The sequence below is a fragment of the Cynoglossus semilaevis genome, chromosome 8 (genome assembly GCF_000523025.1).
Source record: "Cynoglossus semilaevis isolate Cse_v1.0 chromosome 8, Cse_v1.0, whole genome shotgun sequence".
Classification (NCBI taxonomy): Eukaryota; Metazoa; Chordata; class Actinopteri; order Pleuronectiformes; family Cynoglossidae; genus Cynoglossus; species Cynoglossus semilaevis.
In genome coordinates this window covers 17,574,413-17,594,049 of record NC_024314.1, presented here as the reverse complement: position 1 = coordinate 17,594,049, position 19,637 = coordinate 17,574,413, and the positions used below count along the sequence as shown (strand labels likewise).

At 39.7% G+C, this 19,637-nt stretch overlaps 2 protein-coding genes across 4 annotated transcripts in view; both read right to left on the bottom strand.

Moving 5' to 3' along the window:
* pawr (PRKC, apoptosis, WT1, regulator) overlaps positions 1-14,409 on the bottom strand; it is a 55,307-nt gene extending 40,898 nt beyond the window's left edge. The window contains exon 1 of the mRNA XM_008315379.3: positions 13,420-14,409. Within this exon, the coding sequence (XP_008313601.1) occupies positions 13,420-14,001 (582 nt within the window). The 5' untranslated portion in view covers positions 14,002-14,409. The remainder of the gene's footprint in view (positions 1-13,419) is intronic.
* Positions 14,410-17,271: 2,862 nt separating this feature from the next.
* Positions 17,272-19,637, bottom strand: part of ppp1r12a (protein phosphatase 1, regulatory subunit 12A) — a 43,769-nt gene continuing 41,403 nt past the window's right edge. For all 3 annotated transcript variants that reach the window (XM_025057334.1, XM_008315380.3, XM_008315382.3), the window contains one exon: positions 17,272-19,133. Coding sequence is in view for 2 of the 3 variants with exons in the window: in XM_008315380.3 (XP_008313602.1) it covers positions 19,047-19,133 (87 nt within the window). In the remaining variant the exon portion in view is untranslated. The remainder of the gene's footprint in view (positions 19,134-19,637) is intronic.

Here is a 19,637-nt window from a genome sequence, read left to right as displayed (position 1 = left end):
TTCAATGCTACAAATGAATTCCAAAGTCCTCATATTCTGCTGATTTATTCCAGAATTAGACAGAGGGAACAGAGGGAAGGACAGCTCCCCCTGGGAGTGGACATGTCAGCGACCTTTCCTTCACGCTTTGCACATTCACAGTGATGACTCTACTGTGGATGAATTCAGCACTGAACCCAGGAGAGCTGAACTTCCAGGACCCGAGTTTGGAATCTCTAATGTTGACACTTCCTGTTTGATGAAATGCCATTTCAAACAGCAGGACTGAAAAACTGCTCTGACCCTTCTGTCCACTGACTGAGGGCTGTACTGCCAATAAGAGTTGATGAGTTGAACACAAACAGAAAAGGATAGTAAATTATAGCCATAAATATCTATTTTTTTCTCTGTAATTACATCTGCATCATGTGGTTTTTTTTACACAATTCCATGCCATACTTAATATTTATATTTACAATTATTATTATTATCATTATTAATTGTTATGATGTTTTATAAAAATAAAAATCACTCTGGCTGTCTTTGTATACATCGTCATTTTCAATACAAAGTGCAAGTTTTTTCATACGTAATTTGAAGTGTAAGGTGTTAATAGGTGTGTTTTAAAGTTTGCCAGGAAATAACTTAAGGGTCAAAGGTCAGTAACTGCGTCTACACCTTTAAGGGCAAAGGAATAAGAACGAACCACTGGAATTTGAGAAACAACCAGTGGTAAATCAGTGTTTATCTTTAGTTTTTGTTCATCATGTTCTTTATAATTTAATGTTTTAAATCTATTCATGAACTAAAGTTGAATTGTGAGTCCAGAGCAATAGTTTGGCATTTGGGGATTTTTGTCGTTGCTAAGGACTGTGTCCTCGCTGAGTAAGACAATACTCAGACCTACTGTATGGGAAACTGTTTAAGAATGTAGTGCATTCCAGCAGGACACAAAGACAGAGAGAGAGAGGTAGAGAGAGGTAGAGAGACTGGACCATTGTGTGCGGAGGTCATTGTGTTAGTCCAGTCACTCAGACAAAACCAGACCGTGAGTCAGGACCAGATCGGTCTGGTCTCTGAAGCAGGTGCTGATGTCTCTGACGTCTTTCCAACAGAAACACGTCCAATTACACTGTCATCAAACCAATTTTGAGAATCCTTACAAATATTCCACCACTTAAACACTGTGCAGCTCAAACTCACTCATGCTAGTCGTTTTTCTGACCTCAAAGACACTGGTAGTTGTCCAAAAACAACCGTGTTTACATTCAGTTAAAAATTCCCAGGAGGACGTCCCATGTTGTCTCACTGCGTCCTCTAGATAAAAGCGGCCCGACGATGGTTTGCACTTGATTGTGTGACCTTTCCGACTGACACGGAGAAGATAAATACAACCCTGTGGACACACAGAGCTGGTGACACCAGGTCATTCATCCTGGTCTGGACAGCTTCTGGAATCAGGATGAAAAGACAACGATGGAGGGAAAATGCAAGAAGGTAGAAGAGGTCAGAGAGGTCACGCACCTGCCGATACCTCATGTTTACTTATGAGCTTCACCTGGACGCTCAAGGATGCAAACAAATGACTCGTTTGCAGCCTGGAGGATTGGTTTTACTGATGAGACGTTTCAGGAGAGGACTGTAATATTGTAATATTCAGAAAATAAATAAATAAATACAAGAAGAGACCAGAACACAGACTGGCAAAGACAGATGGAGAAAGCAAATCAGGCTTGACTCTGTGGTGAAAACCTAGTCCGTCTCACTGAGCACAGAAGTTTCACTGGCTCTGAATAATTAAAGAGGACAGAGCCACAGGCAGAGGTTAACTAGAACAGGGAGTCAGGAGGTTTCTGTCCGACAACCCCACTCTATATGACACCATTTATGGGGTGCATTTGATTCGATCAAGTTTGGGTTATTTGTGTTAACTTTTACTCATGTAGTTCTAGAATTTTTCATTCCGTCTCAACTGAATGGGCCGTTTCAGCAGACACCGAGGCACCAACGATGAATTTAAAACAGAGAAGCGGATCATAAACAAACAAACGTTCAGAACATTTAATGTTCTGTCTGCACATCACTGCCTGTTCTATAACATGGTGTTCCTTCTACTTACTTTACAAATCACAGAGATCCGTGTCGGAGTCACATTTTTTCAATTACTCCAAAAGCCAAAAACACATTTGCCGATCGTTGTTGCTGGAATTTTGTTCATTTGTCAACAAAGCACATTAATATTTATGACTTCTTAAATCCACACAACTTTGTTTGTGAGACTGGGACCAGGAGCGGTGATAATCTGGTCAATGTGTGAGAGCCAGAGATGAGAGCAAACACAAATCAAAGAGTCTGCTTTCTGCTCTGGGTTCTGACCTTCTCCTCTGATCATGACAAGCATCTTAAGTTAATTTATTGGAGGCGAGGGCATCGGAGTAAGGGCGGAGTGCTGTTTTGTATAACTGAAAAACAGAAGTCATACATGGTGTCAGCTGACTAGAAAAATCATGTGTTGTGTATAAAAATATATAAAAAAAATACCAGAGAGATTATACAAAAGTCTTCTATTATTTTAATACACAACAAAAGCTGTTATTTCATGCAGCTATTGTTGGCTACATAAAAAAAATTGTTGCAACTATGTGTCACAGCTAAAGGCTAATCCACATAAAATGACTATTATTCTAGGATTATTGAAAGATGTCTAACATTAAGCTACAAACAAGTAAGAATTAGCAAAAAATAGCAAACATTAAACTGGTCTTGTGCTTCAACTCGAGGAACATTCCGGAGCGGAATCCACCTTGATATTCTGTCAAGGCCAGTTTCACACTCACAGACGAGGGAAGTCATCGCAACAATAACAACAACGGTATAAAAAGAAAACAGACAAAAGGTTTACCATGACTCATGTTTTAAGACTTCACCGTAAACAACACACTGATGATCCACGTTGGCATCATCCTCCGAAGCAGGCGGGAAATGACACAGATTAGGTCTGATTTGTTGACTGACAGGTTGGACACAGTGACAGGGTGATGTTAATGTTTGAGAGAGAAACTAATCATTTGTTTCTAGGTTCAATGACGAGCTTAAAAAGGTCAGGAACCTCGAGAAAGACCTTTGACCAGAGTCACAAAAACACTAAACTGATCAGTTAAGTTCTTCAACTGGCTTTTTTACCCAAACACATAATGAAAATAATTGCAAATACAGTGTATTACATAAATAGCCATGTAACAACACAACACACAAAAGAAGAATCTACAACAAGGTAGACAGTAAGACTTTCATTAGAGTATTAAAGTGGTAAATGTTAGCCAATGAAAAGCTAAAAGTTAGCCCAAAAGGCTAAAGTAAAATAAAAAACAAAATACAAATAAAAGGTAAACTATTCATTTAAAACATTTACAAAAGGAATCAAAAGCAAAAGCTTTAAGTCTATAAAAGAGTATCTAAAAGAATACCCAGGAAAAAGGAATCTAGTCTATAAAGGAGTATCTAAAAGAATACCCAGGAAAAACTTCTTAATACTGAAAAAAAACAAAACGATTAAAAAAGCTAAGGGCTAGCGCTGAAATAGCCAGAAAAGCCTGCGTGACAAAGTGTGCAGTGATAACGTGGCCAGGACTCCAGCTGTGTTTGTTTACATGTTGCCATACAACAGTGATGATTTGACATATGTCAGTAGAACTCAAGCAGTTCCATAGCTTAACTGTGACTAATGTACGATCACTGACACAATGATTCACAGGATCAGCTTCATAAACAGCCTTATAAATAATAAGTGAGTTTGAGTCAGAGCTCCACCAGAATAGTTTGTGTTCTGGCACCGAACGTGGTCTCCAGTTCAACCTGAAGATTTTTAACAGAACGTTAGTTTAATAATGTTAGGCTAATCAAGAAGCTTTATTTTGGACCGTTACCTATTGGACATTTCACTTATGTTTGCGACTGTTGTTATGTTAGGAGACCAACGTGTGATCAAGATCCTGTCTTTTTTTTAGCAGAACATGCTCCACAGCAGTAAGATATCACATCTGTGTTGGCCTCAGGGTAATGTTCTTTGGGTTCTGTGTCTTCCTTGTCCAAATTCAACAGTTTCTAGTCTGCGTCATTCTCCTACAGGTTGTTCTTATCAGACTCTATTCTGGTCTTGGAGGTGAATCTTCAGCAGCACTGGATTTGGTCTAAACTTGGTCTGAGCTAAATCTATCTACCTATAGTTAGATAGATAGAGTCCTTAACAATATAAATCAGTCTCCAGTCTTGCAATTCTTTTGACGATTGTGTCAGGACTTTATTTCCACAAACACATACTGGGAGTGGACATGGCATTTTAAGCCGGAGGTACTTTGTGAAACAAAAACTATTTCACAAAGTGTGTGAAAATGTCGACTTGTGTGTATGGACAGTAAGTCTCAACCACATTAAGACAAGGACCTGTACAGGCTGGAATCAAACACCTAACTGTTCCAGGTGCAAAACAACCAACTACACATAGCTTCTAATTACCAACAGTCACACATGACCAATTATCATTAAATATAATTGACTTAGCCGTCACCAGATAAAGACAACAGAACTTTTACTCATCAGATGGAATTAACGACTTCATAGTTCAAGGAAGGCATTCAGGAAGGCATTGATTTAAGGCTACAAAATGTCACGTTCATAAATGTAGGGACATGTCAGTAAAACTCTACAGCAAGTACAGCCGGTTCACTGTCTGGAGTTTTCACCACTTTCTGGAAAAAAGGAAACGAAATGACGGAAAATATTTCCTTCACAAACTTCCCTGTTATTTTATATTGCAGTTGTCAGGGTTTTCCACATAAAATGTAATGTAAATCCACTAAGAGCAGATGTTTCCAGAACCTACTGGTATGTGGGAAGAACAAATTTCACTGTCACTTCTACTTACATATACACATAGTATGTAAATAGTCAATGATTGACATTTGTGACCCACATTCTGAGCAATAGATGTGGGTCAACTTAGGCCTGAAATCAATTGCTAAATGAAAGAGAGATCATATTTAATTAATTTTAAACTTTTACCAAAGACTCTTCCCTATAACCTTGCCTTTTGGATCTTTTATAGGACTTTGATAAGTTGAGATCTGGTTAAGTTCCTGCTGGGACGTAGCCCATAATTCACTGCTGTAGGTGAAGTAAATCCATCAGTCATAACTCACAGACTGGTGTCTGTACAAACATAAGGACGGATCATGTCAGAACTGCGGCAGAATCCAGGATGAAGAAGGAGTAGAAGATGAAGACGCTGAGCTTCTCAGACTTCAGTGCCACATATTTGTTTGATTTGAAGGGATTCTTCCTGCACTTTAAAAAAAAACACTGTGTGTTCAGTACTGGGTCCTTTTGATGTACCATTCTCTGATTCTCTGTGGCCCCATTTGCAGCATATTTAGCCGCAGGGAGGAAAAGCAATCGTCCAACACACTAAGAAGTTCCTGTCTGAGGGTTTAAAATTAAATCAAGTGGCTGGTGTTGAAAATATTTTTGTTTCGGATGCAATTACTGCATAAAAACCACACGTATCTTGTTCCAATAAATCAATTTTTAATTCAAGAGCACTTGGCGCTCTGCTTTCTGAGGGTCGAGATTGTGTTTGTGAAAATTGTGTTTGTCCTCTCCATGGTACAAAGTCAAACTGCCAAACAAAACAAGACAATCAGGCCCACATTCCTCAGACAGGGTCGCTTTCTCTTTCGCCTCTGAGCTCAGGCAGGAAAGAGTACTGTTTGTTCCTCACTCCTCACGTGCAGTTTGGGTTTGAACTCTTGTACCTCTGATGCTCTGACAACAAAGGGCTTTATCAAGACACAGAGAGTGACGCTATGGATCCATGGGGACATAAAAACACATTTTTAGACAAAATAACACAGTCTATGTTTATGTTAAAACTCAACATCAGGTTTAACTCAGCTAATTATCAGCCATCTCTAGGCTATTTTTTTATTTTTTCCTCACTTTAGTTTACCTTTTCTTAGAGTTCTACCTCACATGTGGCAAATTTTAAGAACTTTATATATTTTTTGTCATATTTATGTCAATAATTTATTTTTCTGGTTGCTCTTTTTTTAAAAAAAAAAACAACCTTATTTTAGCCATACTCAACTAACTGTTAGCATTGTCTGGCAATTTTAAATATCGTTTGGCTAACCTTAAGCTATACATTACACATGAGGTTAGCTTTAGCTATACTTTTGGACATTTTCTACTTTAATTTGGCAGCTTTCTTGAATATGTTGAAGTTGTTTAACATTTTAATGTTCGTTTCATATATTCTGAATCCTTGACGCAAAAGCAAAACATTGCGACTTAGAAATACAGTAGCTACAGAGTGGGTTATCATCTCGCCACTTTAAATCGTGATTTTTAACAAATCATTAAGTTTACCACCATTCTTGCTGAAACGTGTTTATTGTTGACACTTGACCACAGCTGCACGGAGGAATGCGAGGGAGTTGATTAGCATTAGAGCGAAGGGTGTTTCTCTGTTAGCTCAAAATAACCTTTCCCAAACAAGTCCTCCACATCACGATCATCATCGTCATCCCTAGGAGAACAGTAAATACCACAGGGATTTTATCATGGACTTAGGCAAGAGAGGAGCTGTGCAGACATCACGGTTGTGTTCTGCTTACTCACTGGTACAACAACAAGAATGTTGAACTCCTAAATTGATACAAAGAACTTGTTCTCCCCCTTGAAGCTCCTGCAGTTGTTCCAAAGAACATTTTGTTTAGCTGACTTATTATCTTGAACCCTGGATTGTTTACGAGGGCTGCTGTCAAATGTTTCAAAGGGGTGACTAATAGGAAAAAGGAAGTGTCCCAGTGGAGTTGCTCCAACAAATTTAAAGGAATTCCAAAAGTAAAAGGAGGGGAAAGAGAAGGAGTCGGAGCAGGAAAGAGGAAAAGAAAAAAAAAGGTTTGTTGTTTGTCTGCTCCAGCAACGTTGTGGCACCTCGTAAAACAGGCAGCGCCCTCCTAATGGGCCACGGCTCACAGGTTTTTGGCAAGGTCAAGTCAAGTCGTTATGTAAACTTGTGCTCATTAAAGTGGCCCCTGACCAGGTTAGCATCCACTGTTCTGTCAAACTACATCAAATCAATTAGAAAAACACATTTTGGAAAGCAATCAACAATCTCTCACTGCAATCAGTGTGTCACCTCAATGTCTTGTTATGAAGTAGCAATCGCAGCCTAACCATGCAACCACCATTTTGGCTGGCTTTTATATGTCACTTCTACTTAACATTTTTATAATTAGATTTATGCAGATGATACAACAAATTTAGAAAGCTTTTTTTTAAAATCGCAAATAAGCTCTCATTTTAATTTTAGAGGATTGGAATGAACTTGTGAATACTGTCAAACCTGTGCTGTTGGAGGAGTACGGCACCAAAGAACAACAGTGCTCGTCACTATATTTAGCTGGTCAACCGTATCCTTACCAGAGCTGGAGATTATTTACAGCCGTGGGTTGTGACCAAGTGTGCTATGAATTTATATTTTCAATGCTTCCTGAAAAAGTGATAGGTGCAGCACTAAAATAAAAGCTAACCTTAGCTTAACAGTTAGCCATGACACTGATAAAATTGTGTTAATTGCAGTTTACATCATAATCTGACACGCAAATGTCGTCCACAAAATGACAAAATGTACCTTTAAATTTCAAATGTGCTGAGGTTATGTGATTTATCTGTTTGACATCTATTGACTGGGTTCTACTGTTTAACCACCAAGTTCAAAGTCTACCTTAGGGAGTCTGGATCACTGTTGTTCAGTTGTCTGTTCAGCTGCAGACTGTAGATCATTAATGAACACCACACTCCTCCTCCTCCTCCGCCTCTTCTTCCTTCTCTTTCTGTGTTGTAAAATACTACGTCCTGCTGCTTGAATGTTGTCAATGATCTGAACATGTCTATTTCATTTCTCATTAAATGACTCAATTTTTACTCTTGTTTTGTCTCAATTTAACACTCATTTCACTGCTGCTACACGTGAAAAATAAAAGTCTTCAAGTCCTTTTTCTCCTCTCTACAAAGAAAAGAACCAGGATGAAAAAATGTCCCCAAGCACCGACACTGGATGAGTCTGTCTTTTTAATAAGCGAGACCCAGCCTGTGTGTTTTGCCTGCAGGGCCAACAACGCTGATCTCCAAGAGCCTCAACCTCCAAGACGGTTCAACTCAGGTCAATGTAGTGGACTGTCCACTTCAGAACAGAGAATAGTCTCATCATTATCTGTTGACTGTTCCTGCCTCTGTCTTTTAATCCTTCATTATGTAACTAAAAATACGTCGACAATGACATGTTTATATCTTCTGTACTGTAAAAAAAAAGTAAAAAGACTTCAAGAGTGATGTATGCAGAATGTTCCTTTCTTTGGGGACTTGAGGTGCAAACTAATCAAATTATTTTTTGCCATCTTAAAAAAAATCCATTATCACCTTCCTAACATGTTGTTATTGGAAATACACAGATTCACAGAACAGTGTTATGGCTATGTTTAGCCTGATTAACCACTCTGACGTACTTCTTGAAAGTCAGTTCCAACAGCCAAGACCAGTGCAAGGAAACCAGAGGAATCCTGCTAACACATCCACATTCATGCAGTAATGAAGACATGAGGATCATTCATTTCCACAGAATGACAAACGGAGTTCAAACAACATTAATCTAAATCTGCTGAAGTGTAAACGAGCTGAACATTACTGTGGTTGAGTCGGAGGTCGGGAATTCAGTGTCAGCGGCAATGTGAAAATTCAAGGACAAGGTCGAAAGTTAAGCAGCAACCATAAAGTCAGGCCGAATGAACTGGTTAAACCTGGCAGACAACATAGTCCGTTTAAATATTTAACTCCATCCACTGTGACTACTTTCATTTCCTTTACCGTCCTCATCTGACCCTGAGTTCCAGTTGTTGTTTTATTTCCCTGGTTGTTGACACCTTCCTTTTACACCTTTGCGTCCTGAGGGTGGCTCTGAATATTTTCCTCTCCGTTAACACTGGAAGCTCTAACACATGTGGTGTAAACAAACATGCCGCTCTGATTAGGCTACTGGTAATTGTCCTGAATGCAAATGACGACATGGAAAACAATTGGACAGTTTTACTGGTTTTACACTGGTTTTTGGAGTCTTCCATCCTGTTGTGTTTGTAAGCAGACTGTGACAGTGTGTTCCATTTATCAATAAGCTGTCCCATAAAGTTGTAAACACTAGCCCTCAGCTTGTATCTTCATAGAGTTGGTGGATTATAGTCCTTCGAGCTGCTGTAGCTTTATTTAACTGTTCCCCACAGTGTGTGTAAATAACATGTATGGACTGTGTTTAAGATGAATTTGATTAAACAAAAACTCATCATGGAAGAAACACCTGGACACAGAAGGTATCAGACTGAACAAGGAGCCTCTTGTCCTCGGTGTTCTCCTGTCAGTAGACTGTGAACTGCTGCAGGACTCGGCACACCATCGCATGTTGAACCCGTTGACCTCTACAGCGGCACAGCGGTCGGAGGTTGGAGTCCGTCTCCACCCCTTCACAAAAGCAGCAGCTACCGAGGCTCAGATCTAACCATGACGCAACAGTTCACACCCGCAGCAGGAGTGAACGACAGCGGCCTAACAACTTCACCAAGTCATGAAAAAAACCTCCCAAAAAAAACACAGCAGCATGAATCACTGACTGCAGAACTAACAGGAAACACACTTGTTTCTCAACAAGGAATTAACACGACATTAACACGTCACAGAGTGCACTGCTTCAGTATCTTTATATGTTTGATTGAGACTAACCTTTAGCTCACGTTTGGGTAACCTTCAGCTATATTTTGTAAAAGTTTGGCTTCCCTTTGGAAGGCTCTACTGACGATTTTTCAATCTTTCTGCTCTAGCTTGGCTAATCTGTGTTTTGCTTTTGGTGTTCCTTTATTTTCTGGTGTCTTTTCAGTTTTACAAATCAAATTACAAATGTACCCATCGTTGCAATACTATACTTTGGCGACCTTTTAGCTATGGAACTATATAGAGTGCCAAGGCTAATTATAACTTTCCTTTTGGCTAACTTTATGCTTCGTTTTGGGCTATTTTCTACCCATCTCTTCAGCTTTCACCATATAGGATAAGGACACTGCCGCAAGGTCAAAGGTTAATATGTCTGGTGTGCCGCAGAGAGTGAGGTGAGGGAAAGGTGATGCCTCCCAGGAATGCTGGAGCTATTTTTTTTCCCACAAATTGATCCTTGGCAGAGAAAAAGTGTCTTTTTCCTCCAGTGAAGCAGCGAAGCTTTTATGGAGCCATTATAACCTGGACAGGCAGAAGATTGGGTTCCACTGTGGTTTTCAAATCCTGCTCAGCAGCTATTATTCAGCAGAGAGATAAACCCCGGCATCTCTTTTCACACCTGTCTGCTCATATTCACTTCACAAAGAGGGTCTGTGTGAGCGGGTCTTCATTTACATCATTTGGTTTCTTTTTATCTCGGCAACTGCAGTACAAAGGGAAACGTTTGACGAAGGGACAATGTGCTACAGTAGATATTCACTTCATGGGCTCCACTGTTTTTCAACTGTCGTGTCTACATGGAAATTATGTTTATTTTTCATCTTAAATAATGCTTGTAGTCTGAGCGGCATTTGTGGCCATTCCACAAATTGAAATGTAAACTAACACAGAGTATATGAGAAAAATAAGGCCCGCGGGTCATCTCAGGACACTGACTGATACTGTCAAACTCCAAACACGCATCAATTACTGTTCATCATCAGAAAGTCCTAGATGGAGCCAACGAGAAGAACAACAAGAAGAACACTCTGAGCCCGTAATAACATATCTGTACTTTGTCCAAAACTCTTGCTCCTAATTGGAAACATTTATAATATTTAACACTATAATCAATTCTGTCCATTTACAACTATCCCAGAAATAGATACAGACAACATCTGAAACTGTCTGAGCTTCATCAAGAGTGGGTCCAGTACCGGACTGGGTCTAATCTATGAAATAAAAAAAAGGTGGTTCCCTGAGTTTACAATTCTGATCCATGACACTCAAGTATTCAGGATCCATCCTGTCGTCATGATCTGACTGGATCTGTTGGATCTCTCTTTGGGGATGGTTACTGTCCAGTCAGCACAACAGAAACAAGCTTCCTAGTGTGAATAAACGTCCACATCTTTGGTGCATCGCAACCCAGCTGCTCTGAATTTTCACAAACGGAACAATCAGTTGGAATTGGAGACTACCTCCTCCTCCTCCTCCTCCCCCCCCTCCCCCCCCCCCTCTCCCTCCTCCTCCCCCTCCTCCTCCCAACTGGAGTGTGTTTGCCCACTTTAGTAGATAATCAGCTCGTATGCGCTCCGTCTAACTTATCTGCCACGGCCTCCTGAACACTGATGCCTCACATTCACAGCCTGTCTGGCCTGCGACCAGTTTCCAAACAGCTTTACTCAGCACTGCTGAGCACCTAATAACAGGATGTGGAACGCCGACTGACAAACTGGTCCCAGTCCAACTGACTCTGCCCCAAAGGCCTGAGCTCTAATGTTGGTGACTATCAGAGGGAGGAAACTGGGTTAATTCAATATCAACCTACAGTTAAAGAAGGAGAGAAAAATCTTTCACAAGTGTCTGTGTGTGTGTGTGTGTGCGTGTGTGTGTTCATGTAATCACTACACTTGGCTTCCTCCAAGAGTTCCTGCTCAAGTCCAAGCTCCAGGAATTAGGAAAGAGCCTGACATGATTTAAACTCCATAACAATGACAATGTAACACTGTGTTTCTGTTGTCTCACACACACACACAGACACACACACACGAAAATACAGTATGGGTCACATTTGGACAAAAGAATAAATATGGGTTGCATATGGAGAAACTATGATTACATATGGGTTAGATATGGACAACAGGGTCACATACTGACAGAAAATATTTATAGGTCACATGAAATTAAAATAGATATATAATTAAATAAATAATGAAATAATAAATTATTAGTCACAGAGTCACAGAGACAAAAATAATCAAATATAAGTTTCAAATAATGTCACATTGTGACAAATACATATGGGTCAGAGATGGAGAAAACATTTAGAATGGGTCCCATACTAACAAAAAAATTAAATAAAAGTGATGTATGGATAAAAAGTGACCACATGTGTGTCATATAGGGGCAGGAACTAAAAGAATGAGTCACAGATGAACAAAATCTGTAATATGGGTCACATATGGACAAAACATGAATACGTAAGAGAAACATATGGAGAAATGGGTCCAGTGTGGATGAAAAAGTTAAATCACTCCTCCTTACCACACCGACACAAGGAGAAGTGAGGACGTTGGTGTCAGACGTTTGTCAGTGAACAGTGACCTGAGCTGATCTCCCTGTGGACTCAGACAGGTTGGTATTTCATAGAAAGTTGATCCTCAGCAGCAGAAAGGGATAAAGGAAAGTATTTCATTTGACATATTTCTCCAAAATTCACCTCAGATACTTCACTGCACTGATAGTTACTGACCCATTACTGAGCTCCTTTAACCACGGAGTCCTCCCCGTAGTTCTGAGGTCAACCAAAGGTTGTCAGGACTAATGACATTACAAAGGTGTGTCAGTCCAAAGCTAACTCTTGTTTTATAATGTTAGTCCTCCTTTGTAGGATCTGTATTTTATAACAGCTGTATTTGTATTCAGGTATTTCTGATTGATGTTAACAACAGATTCTTGCTCAATTTTAAATGTTTCATTACAAACTTTGTGGTTTTCTGATAATTCATATATGACAGATAAATGAGATGAAAACACTACCTCTAGTTTGGACAGGGAGTAAATATTCCAACGCAATAATAAAGGCTCACCACAGATGCTTGTGTAAAGTATTCCGTTCACGATGTCGGCTATAAACTAATAAAATATCAGCAGCGTTGTAAATTATTCCTCAGACAGACTTTAACCCTGGTTTTAATTTCTACTTCAAACACAGATAATTGCCAGAAGCTACATTTCCATAATAAATCAAGGAGGAGCTTTATGAACATCAAATGAGTTATGATCTATTTCGATGTACTTATTTAAATATACTTTAACAAGTTCATTGTGCCTCCTTATGCTCAGACCTCCTCCCCATCAACCCTCAAACACAACGCTGCCACTAAAAAAAATGTCTATAAAACTGGTCTTTGGAGCAAGCAGGGTGGGGTTAGTTTGCATAACTGCCTCCTACTGGCTCTATTTTAATTGGTAACACCCCAAAAATACTTGTGGGCAAATTTGAAAAACAGGTAGGGGGCAGCATAATGTTCCCTTTGTGACCCATATTAGACTAAAGAGGATAATCTGGTGGAATATTCCTGCAAACCTTACATGTTATGGGCAGCACCTGAGCTGTGGGACAACCCCAAGACCACTCACCTCATTGGACGGCATGCTGACGACCCCCGTTGACCTCCTCTTCTCCCTCAGCTTCCTCTTCTCTATCTGACCTTTGCCTTTCCTGGCACTGGGGCCGCTGCTGCTCTTCTTCTCCTTGCCTTTCCCGGGTGATGGACTGTCTTTGTCAGAGTCATTACAGGCCACTGGGCTGCTGGGCTCACAGGGTGACACAGCTCTGTCCTTCTTCAGGCCGCACACAGGGGTCGCTGCAGCTACAGGTGCGCATGTAGGCACGGGGACCGGGTGTTGAACCTCCTCCTTCTGCAGAGAGGCAGCGGAGGAAGAGCGCGCCACGGAGTAGGAGCCCGGCAGCACGCAGTTGCCAGCGGAGGCGCTGCGCTCCGGGTTGCCGTTGTTGGAAAGCTCGGTGGCCGGAGGTGGAGGTGGAGGAGCAGCAGATGCTGCGGTGCCTGGGGGTGTGCTGCGGCTGTTGGGGTTCAGCGGTGCCCCGGTGGCTGCAGCGATGTCGCCCAACATCTTAGCTCTCATTTTCTCCCTCTTTGCCTTCCACTCCTCCAGAAAGTCAGTGGTGGCGTTGGGCTTAAACCCTCCCGTGGCCATGCTCCCGGTTCCTCAGCTCCACTTCGTGAAAAATAAACTTTTTCAAAAGTTGCTATAAACTTTCCTCTCACTTTCTCAGTGAAACCTCATTCCCTTTTTTACACTTTTACCCAACTTCTCAAGCGGCTAATGCGGCTGACAGGTACGAATGAGTTGAAAACTCCTCCTAAAAAATACGAGTTTACTTTTTGTCCTTCTTTTTCCGTCTCAAAAATGTCCCAGCAGTGAATGTTTTCAGTGAGTAAGAATAAATGTATCCTTCCGGATAATTCGGCTCTGTCAAAGTTGCTTATCCGCTGAAAGTTCTTGACAAGTTGCTCTGAGAGAAACAGAAGTGAACTCACCTGCGAGGAGCTGCTAACTGAATACAGCGGCTCTGGTTCCTCCCCACTCTGTGTTCGCGCGCGTGCGTGTCCGTGCGCGTACGTCCTCAGCGCCAGCTTTGCCAGTTCTTTGGCTGCTCCGTAAACTACCGAATGTTTCCGAACCAAGTCGAATAGACGAGGCGCTAAGCATAGATCGGTGACGGTTCTAGAACAGTCTTCCAACATCCCTAAATATCTCGATTTTCTTTTGTTCTTTACAGTATTTGATGTTTATAAACTTTGTTTTTGACATATGTCATTTATAAAATATTGTTGCTGCATTATGATAATTACATTTACATAAATTTCATTTGAATTGTATTTTTTAATAATTGTAATTTTATGATTATGGAAGTATTTATTATTATTATTATTATAGTTTAAACTTTTATTAATTTATCATTTTTATAGTTGTCAGATTACTCACAATTTGGATAATTTTGTATTATTTTTAAACGTCAAAATTACTTTTATAATGCGTCACATTTGTTTATTTCCTCTAAAGATATAACAGTCTACTTTTGATCTTATTACATCTGCTTTAATTTAATTTAAATGCACATTTTAAAGAGAATTTGAAAATAAGGCCTTAATTGAAACAGTTGTTGTGATAAAGATGTAGCAAGATTTAACTATTGGTATATCTTTCCTTGTCAGGTAGAGAGTTAAAAAATGTTTTAGCACTAAGTCTGGCCACCGGTGTGTTTCTGTTAACAACTCATTTATAAAAACACAATTAAAGTTTTTCTGCATCGCAGCATTTGTCACTGACGGTGTTTTCGCCCCCGCAGATCCCACAGACTGTTCTCCCTCAGGCTTTTTAATGAGTCAGCACAGTCCATTCATGGAGACATGTGACTTCAGTCAAGCAGAAAAAAAAACATAATCACAACGTTTCCTTAAATTAATGTCCAAACGATTAAAAAAAAGGAAAGAAAAGAATTCCCTAGTGGAATTTTCTTCCTCTGCTGCTTTAACGTGGACATTGCAACAAGAGCTAAAATATTTAAAGAATATCAAGTGTACTTTTAATTAGGGCTGGGACTTATTAAAGAGAGATAAAAGAAAAGAATACAACATTTTAAAATTTAAAACATTTATCTGTATGCCATTAAAGTCTAGCACACTTGTAACACGCACTCCAGCAGGTAGGTGGTGGTAGTGCACCTTCAATTTGTTTGTTAGCTGCAAAGATTCTCACTATTGTTGTGATGTGTCCAGGTTTGATTCATTACTTCCAGGGTCTGAAAATACTTCAGAAAAGGTAGTTTTTGTTTCATTCAAATATTCTCTAATACTTCTGCAGCTCCACTGTGATGACGCTGCAGGACATTCCACACAAATTAAATTCTTACGCATTCTTTCATTTCCTCGCTGCACGAGTCTGTGAGGCAATTAAAACCTGAGGTCAGGCTGCACTAACAGGTGCGGAGCGTGTGTAGCCGTGGCTGCGGTGACTTGACATTTTAGTTTAAACTTTTCATCAACTTTTGCTTAAATGTCTATATTTAATATATGTATTAATCATAAAACATGTTGTTGCATTAGCATTAGCTTGAAGGTTAGTAACTGAAATTCTTTAAAGTTAGCTCAAATCCAAAAATCGTCCAAAGATAATTTAACTTGACGGGGGTTAAATAGTAGCTTAATATAGAAAATGGTAAAGTTTCAAAGGTTTGGCTAGAAATTGCTCACAATATATCTTTTAAATAGCAGAAATTAGCAAAAATGTCATGTATTTTCTGACCTCATAAAGACTACCCAGGTGCCACAACTGTCCTCCGCACCAGATGTTTGACCCACTAGACCTACTCAGAGTCCTACAGCCTTCAGTCCAGGCTCTTTATCTGTTCATGTTTCAGTTATGTAAAAGATAATGAGGCATTTTTAGTGGGGGGAGACGTCTGAGAAGTGAGGGAGACGTCTGTCCTAAAAATAAGTCCAGGTCTTTGGTCACAATGACTCACAAATACAATACTGTTCCTGAATATACTCCAGTTAATACACTGTATACTTCCTATGTACTGTATAAAATATACCTATATACAGTATAATCTGTTGTGTATATTTTGCAAGCTGCACCAATCACAGTCCTTGCTGGCTGCTGTCTGTTATGGAGAGTGCCCCCTTGAGGGGTTTTTTGATAACAGCACAGCTGCACTTCCTGCAGGGACCGACCACGGCTCGGGTCCTCGGCACCTGCCCTGTGACTACAGGTGCGTATGTAAGCTGTAATCTTACACACACCCAGGTTTACACCCATACAACAACACGAAGACAACAGTTTCCATTAATCACTGTGGAATCTGTGACACGCGAGTTTGAGTCTCACTTTGTGTTTTCCATGTCGGATGTTTTTTATCGGCAAATCCAGAGTCAGCAGATAATAATTAGATTGTTTAAAAAAATAGAAATATTACATTTAACTAACAAAAATAACACTTTAATTCACTCTATCGCTTTAGCATAAATATAGTATGTATTGGTATAATATCGTACAATATTCAAAATGCGTGTATATTTTTACACCGAGTCGTGACGTTGGAGTTTGAGAAACTGTACCATCTACTGGCGTAGGAGGGAAACTGCAGCAGTAACAATTCGATGCGCTGCTGAAGTACAAGAATAAATAAATAAAAATCGTATGCTGCCAAAATAAATTGAAATAGACATCAAGTGTTGGCTTCACATAAGACACAAATGCATGTACTGAATAAAAAAATGAAACTATAACCTTGTGTACAGTATTTTGGAAAATTTTACCATTTTATTTTCTCCAAAAATAGTTTCTTATTTGGAGTAAAAACGTATTTAAGATGTTATTTTTCTTTTATTCTCAAACACCCCACTCCAAAAAACAGAACAAAATAAATAAATAAATAACCCAATAACGATGAGACGTTGCAACTTTACAATGTACAAGTTTATTTTTAATGAACTCTTCAGTGGTTGGTAGTCACAGCACAGCTTGCATGTATTAAGCCACACACCTATTTTACAAGAAAATGGGAAACGAAAAAAAAATTATAATAAAGAAAAAAAAAACAGAAGAAAAGTCTTAAACAGAGCGGACGACCATGAGTCCATCTGCAGCGACTTTTCTCTTCTTTTTACTAAAACATCCTTAAAAGGCCACTGAAATGCATAAAAATGTGTTTTTTTTCGATGCAAGAAATAATAAGTGACGATGTTCGGCTTTGTTCGACCCTCACATGGCATCGACAGTGCACATAGACGTTGGGTTATCGGCGATTTCTACGATATTTCTTTTACTCTTTAGTGACAACAGCTGGGCTATAATAATACTACAGCTTTAAGAAAAGGACAGCACTCTTCCATGATACTGAGTAAAGTGAAATGTAGTGAATGAAGCCATTATTTAATCTCACTATGAAGTGGGAAAAAAAACACTTATTTGGAAATTAGAGCACTGAACACCGCCAGGTCGAGAGACAAACGAGCGAGAGCGAGAGAGAGAGAGAGAGACGTAACTGTAACCAATGACTATATAAAAAAAGAAAATGATTTTATTAAAACACAACTTTTTTTTCTTCTCTGGAATTGGTATATTTTTAATAGTAGTAACAGACGGGAACCATAAACGCATGCCATGTGCTGGTCTCAAACAAATACATACAGGTATATACAGCATCACTCAGTACCTGCTAAAACAAAACAAAACAAAACAAAAAAAGGTGAGAGTATAAACTGACTACACTACAAACTTAAAAGAAAAAAAGGAGGAGGAGGAAGAAGAGGGAGAGTGATGATGGAAGCGGTGGGAGAAAAAAAAAGTTATTACTGATGATGGGGCCGATCGTAAAGCGTTTAAGAAAAAAAAAATCAAAAATAAAAATAATGCATATTGCACATACAGTGAAAGCCTAAACTCCACCAGGTCTGACAGGAGAATTTATTTTTCCACTAAAGCGAGAATTCAAATTTGTTTTTCCCTCTTGGAGGAAGATACAGGGAGAAATGAACAGGAAAAAAAGAAGAAGTGTGTGTGCATCAGTGATCAAAAAATATAGGAGGGAAATCTGAGGGGAACAGTGGCTCCTTTAGGAAGAAAACTGCACAGCACACGTTTATTTTTAAACAGGAAAATAAACAAACAAACAAAAAAAAGATTGTGGCACAAATAAAATCAGGTGCTGGATAATTTATGTTCTTCAGTGATTTCAGCTGAGGGAGGAGATAAAAAGGAGAAAAATAAAGAAGGAGGTGTATTTTTCTTTCTCTTTATGTACATCTAAGGCTTATTGGTTAAATAGTTTTCAGGCTCCGCCCCCTTCTGTGATGCTGTTACACCAGACGTTTGTTTTTCTTCATCCTCTCATTTTGTAAACCGAGTGACTCTACAGGGTCTGCAGACACACACCTGCACACGCAAACAAACACACACACACACAGTGGAGGTGGAGAAGGGTGGAGCAGGTCGGATGGCTGGATGGATGCTGCAGCAGTGGAGGTGACGGTGGGAGGAGCAAAAAGGCAAACAAAAAAAAACAGAAAAAAAAAGAGAAGGGCTTTTCTCGTCTCTGATGTCTTTTGCAATTAATATCTAAATGTGCAATTCCATTAGTCACTGCCGTGAGGGACAGGAGGGTGGAGGGGGGAGGGGGGAGGCAGGCGGTGGGTGAGGAAGAGGGTGAGGAGGAGGAAGAGGAGGTGGTTGTTCTACTTGGAAAGCTTGCTAATGACTCGAATGAGCGCTCCGTTCTCGTCTTTTAGTCTCTGGTTGTCGGCTTTCAAGTCCGGGAGCATCTGGAAGAGAGGAAACGAGGGAACAAGGGAGGGAGAAAGGGTGAGAGGGGAGGAAAGGTGAGAAGGAGCGAGCGAGAGAGAGATAATGAGAAGGTGGAAAAGGGGGAGAAGAAGAGAGCAAAATGACAGAAAATCAGATAATGGAAGCAAAAGAGAGAAACAAAAACATTAAGGCAAAAAAAAATTTGAATGAGCAAAAAAAGCATTTGAGTGAAAGTAAGAGCAAAAGAGACAGTAGGAGCAAAACAGGTGGGGAAAAAAAGAAAAATAAAATTCAAAAAGTAACAGAAAGGAGCAAAAGAGACAAAGAAGGGGCAAAAGAACAAGGGACGGGGAAAAAAAGAATAGTTATTAAACTGTTCAGGAACATACTTATGGAACAAAAGGTCAACTGCAGTCTAAAAAAGCAAAAACCACCATGGAGTCACACAGCATCACTTTTTGTTTTGCTCTTGCATTTTCTTTTTTAACTTTCTCTTTGGAAATAAAACCAAAATAATGGAC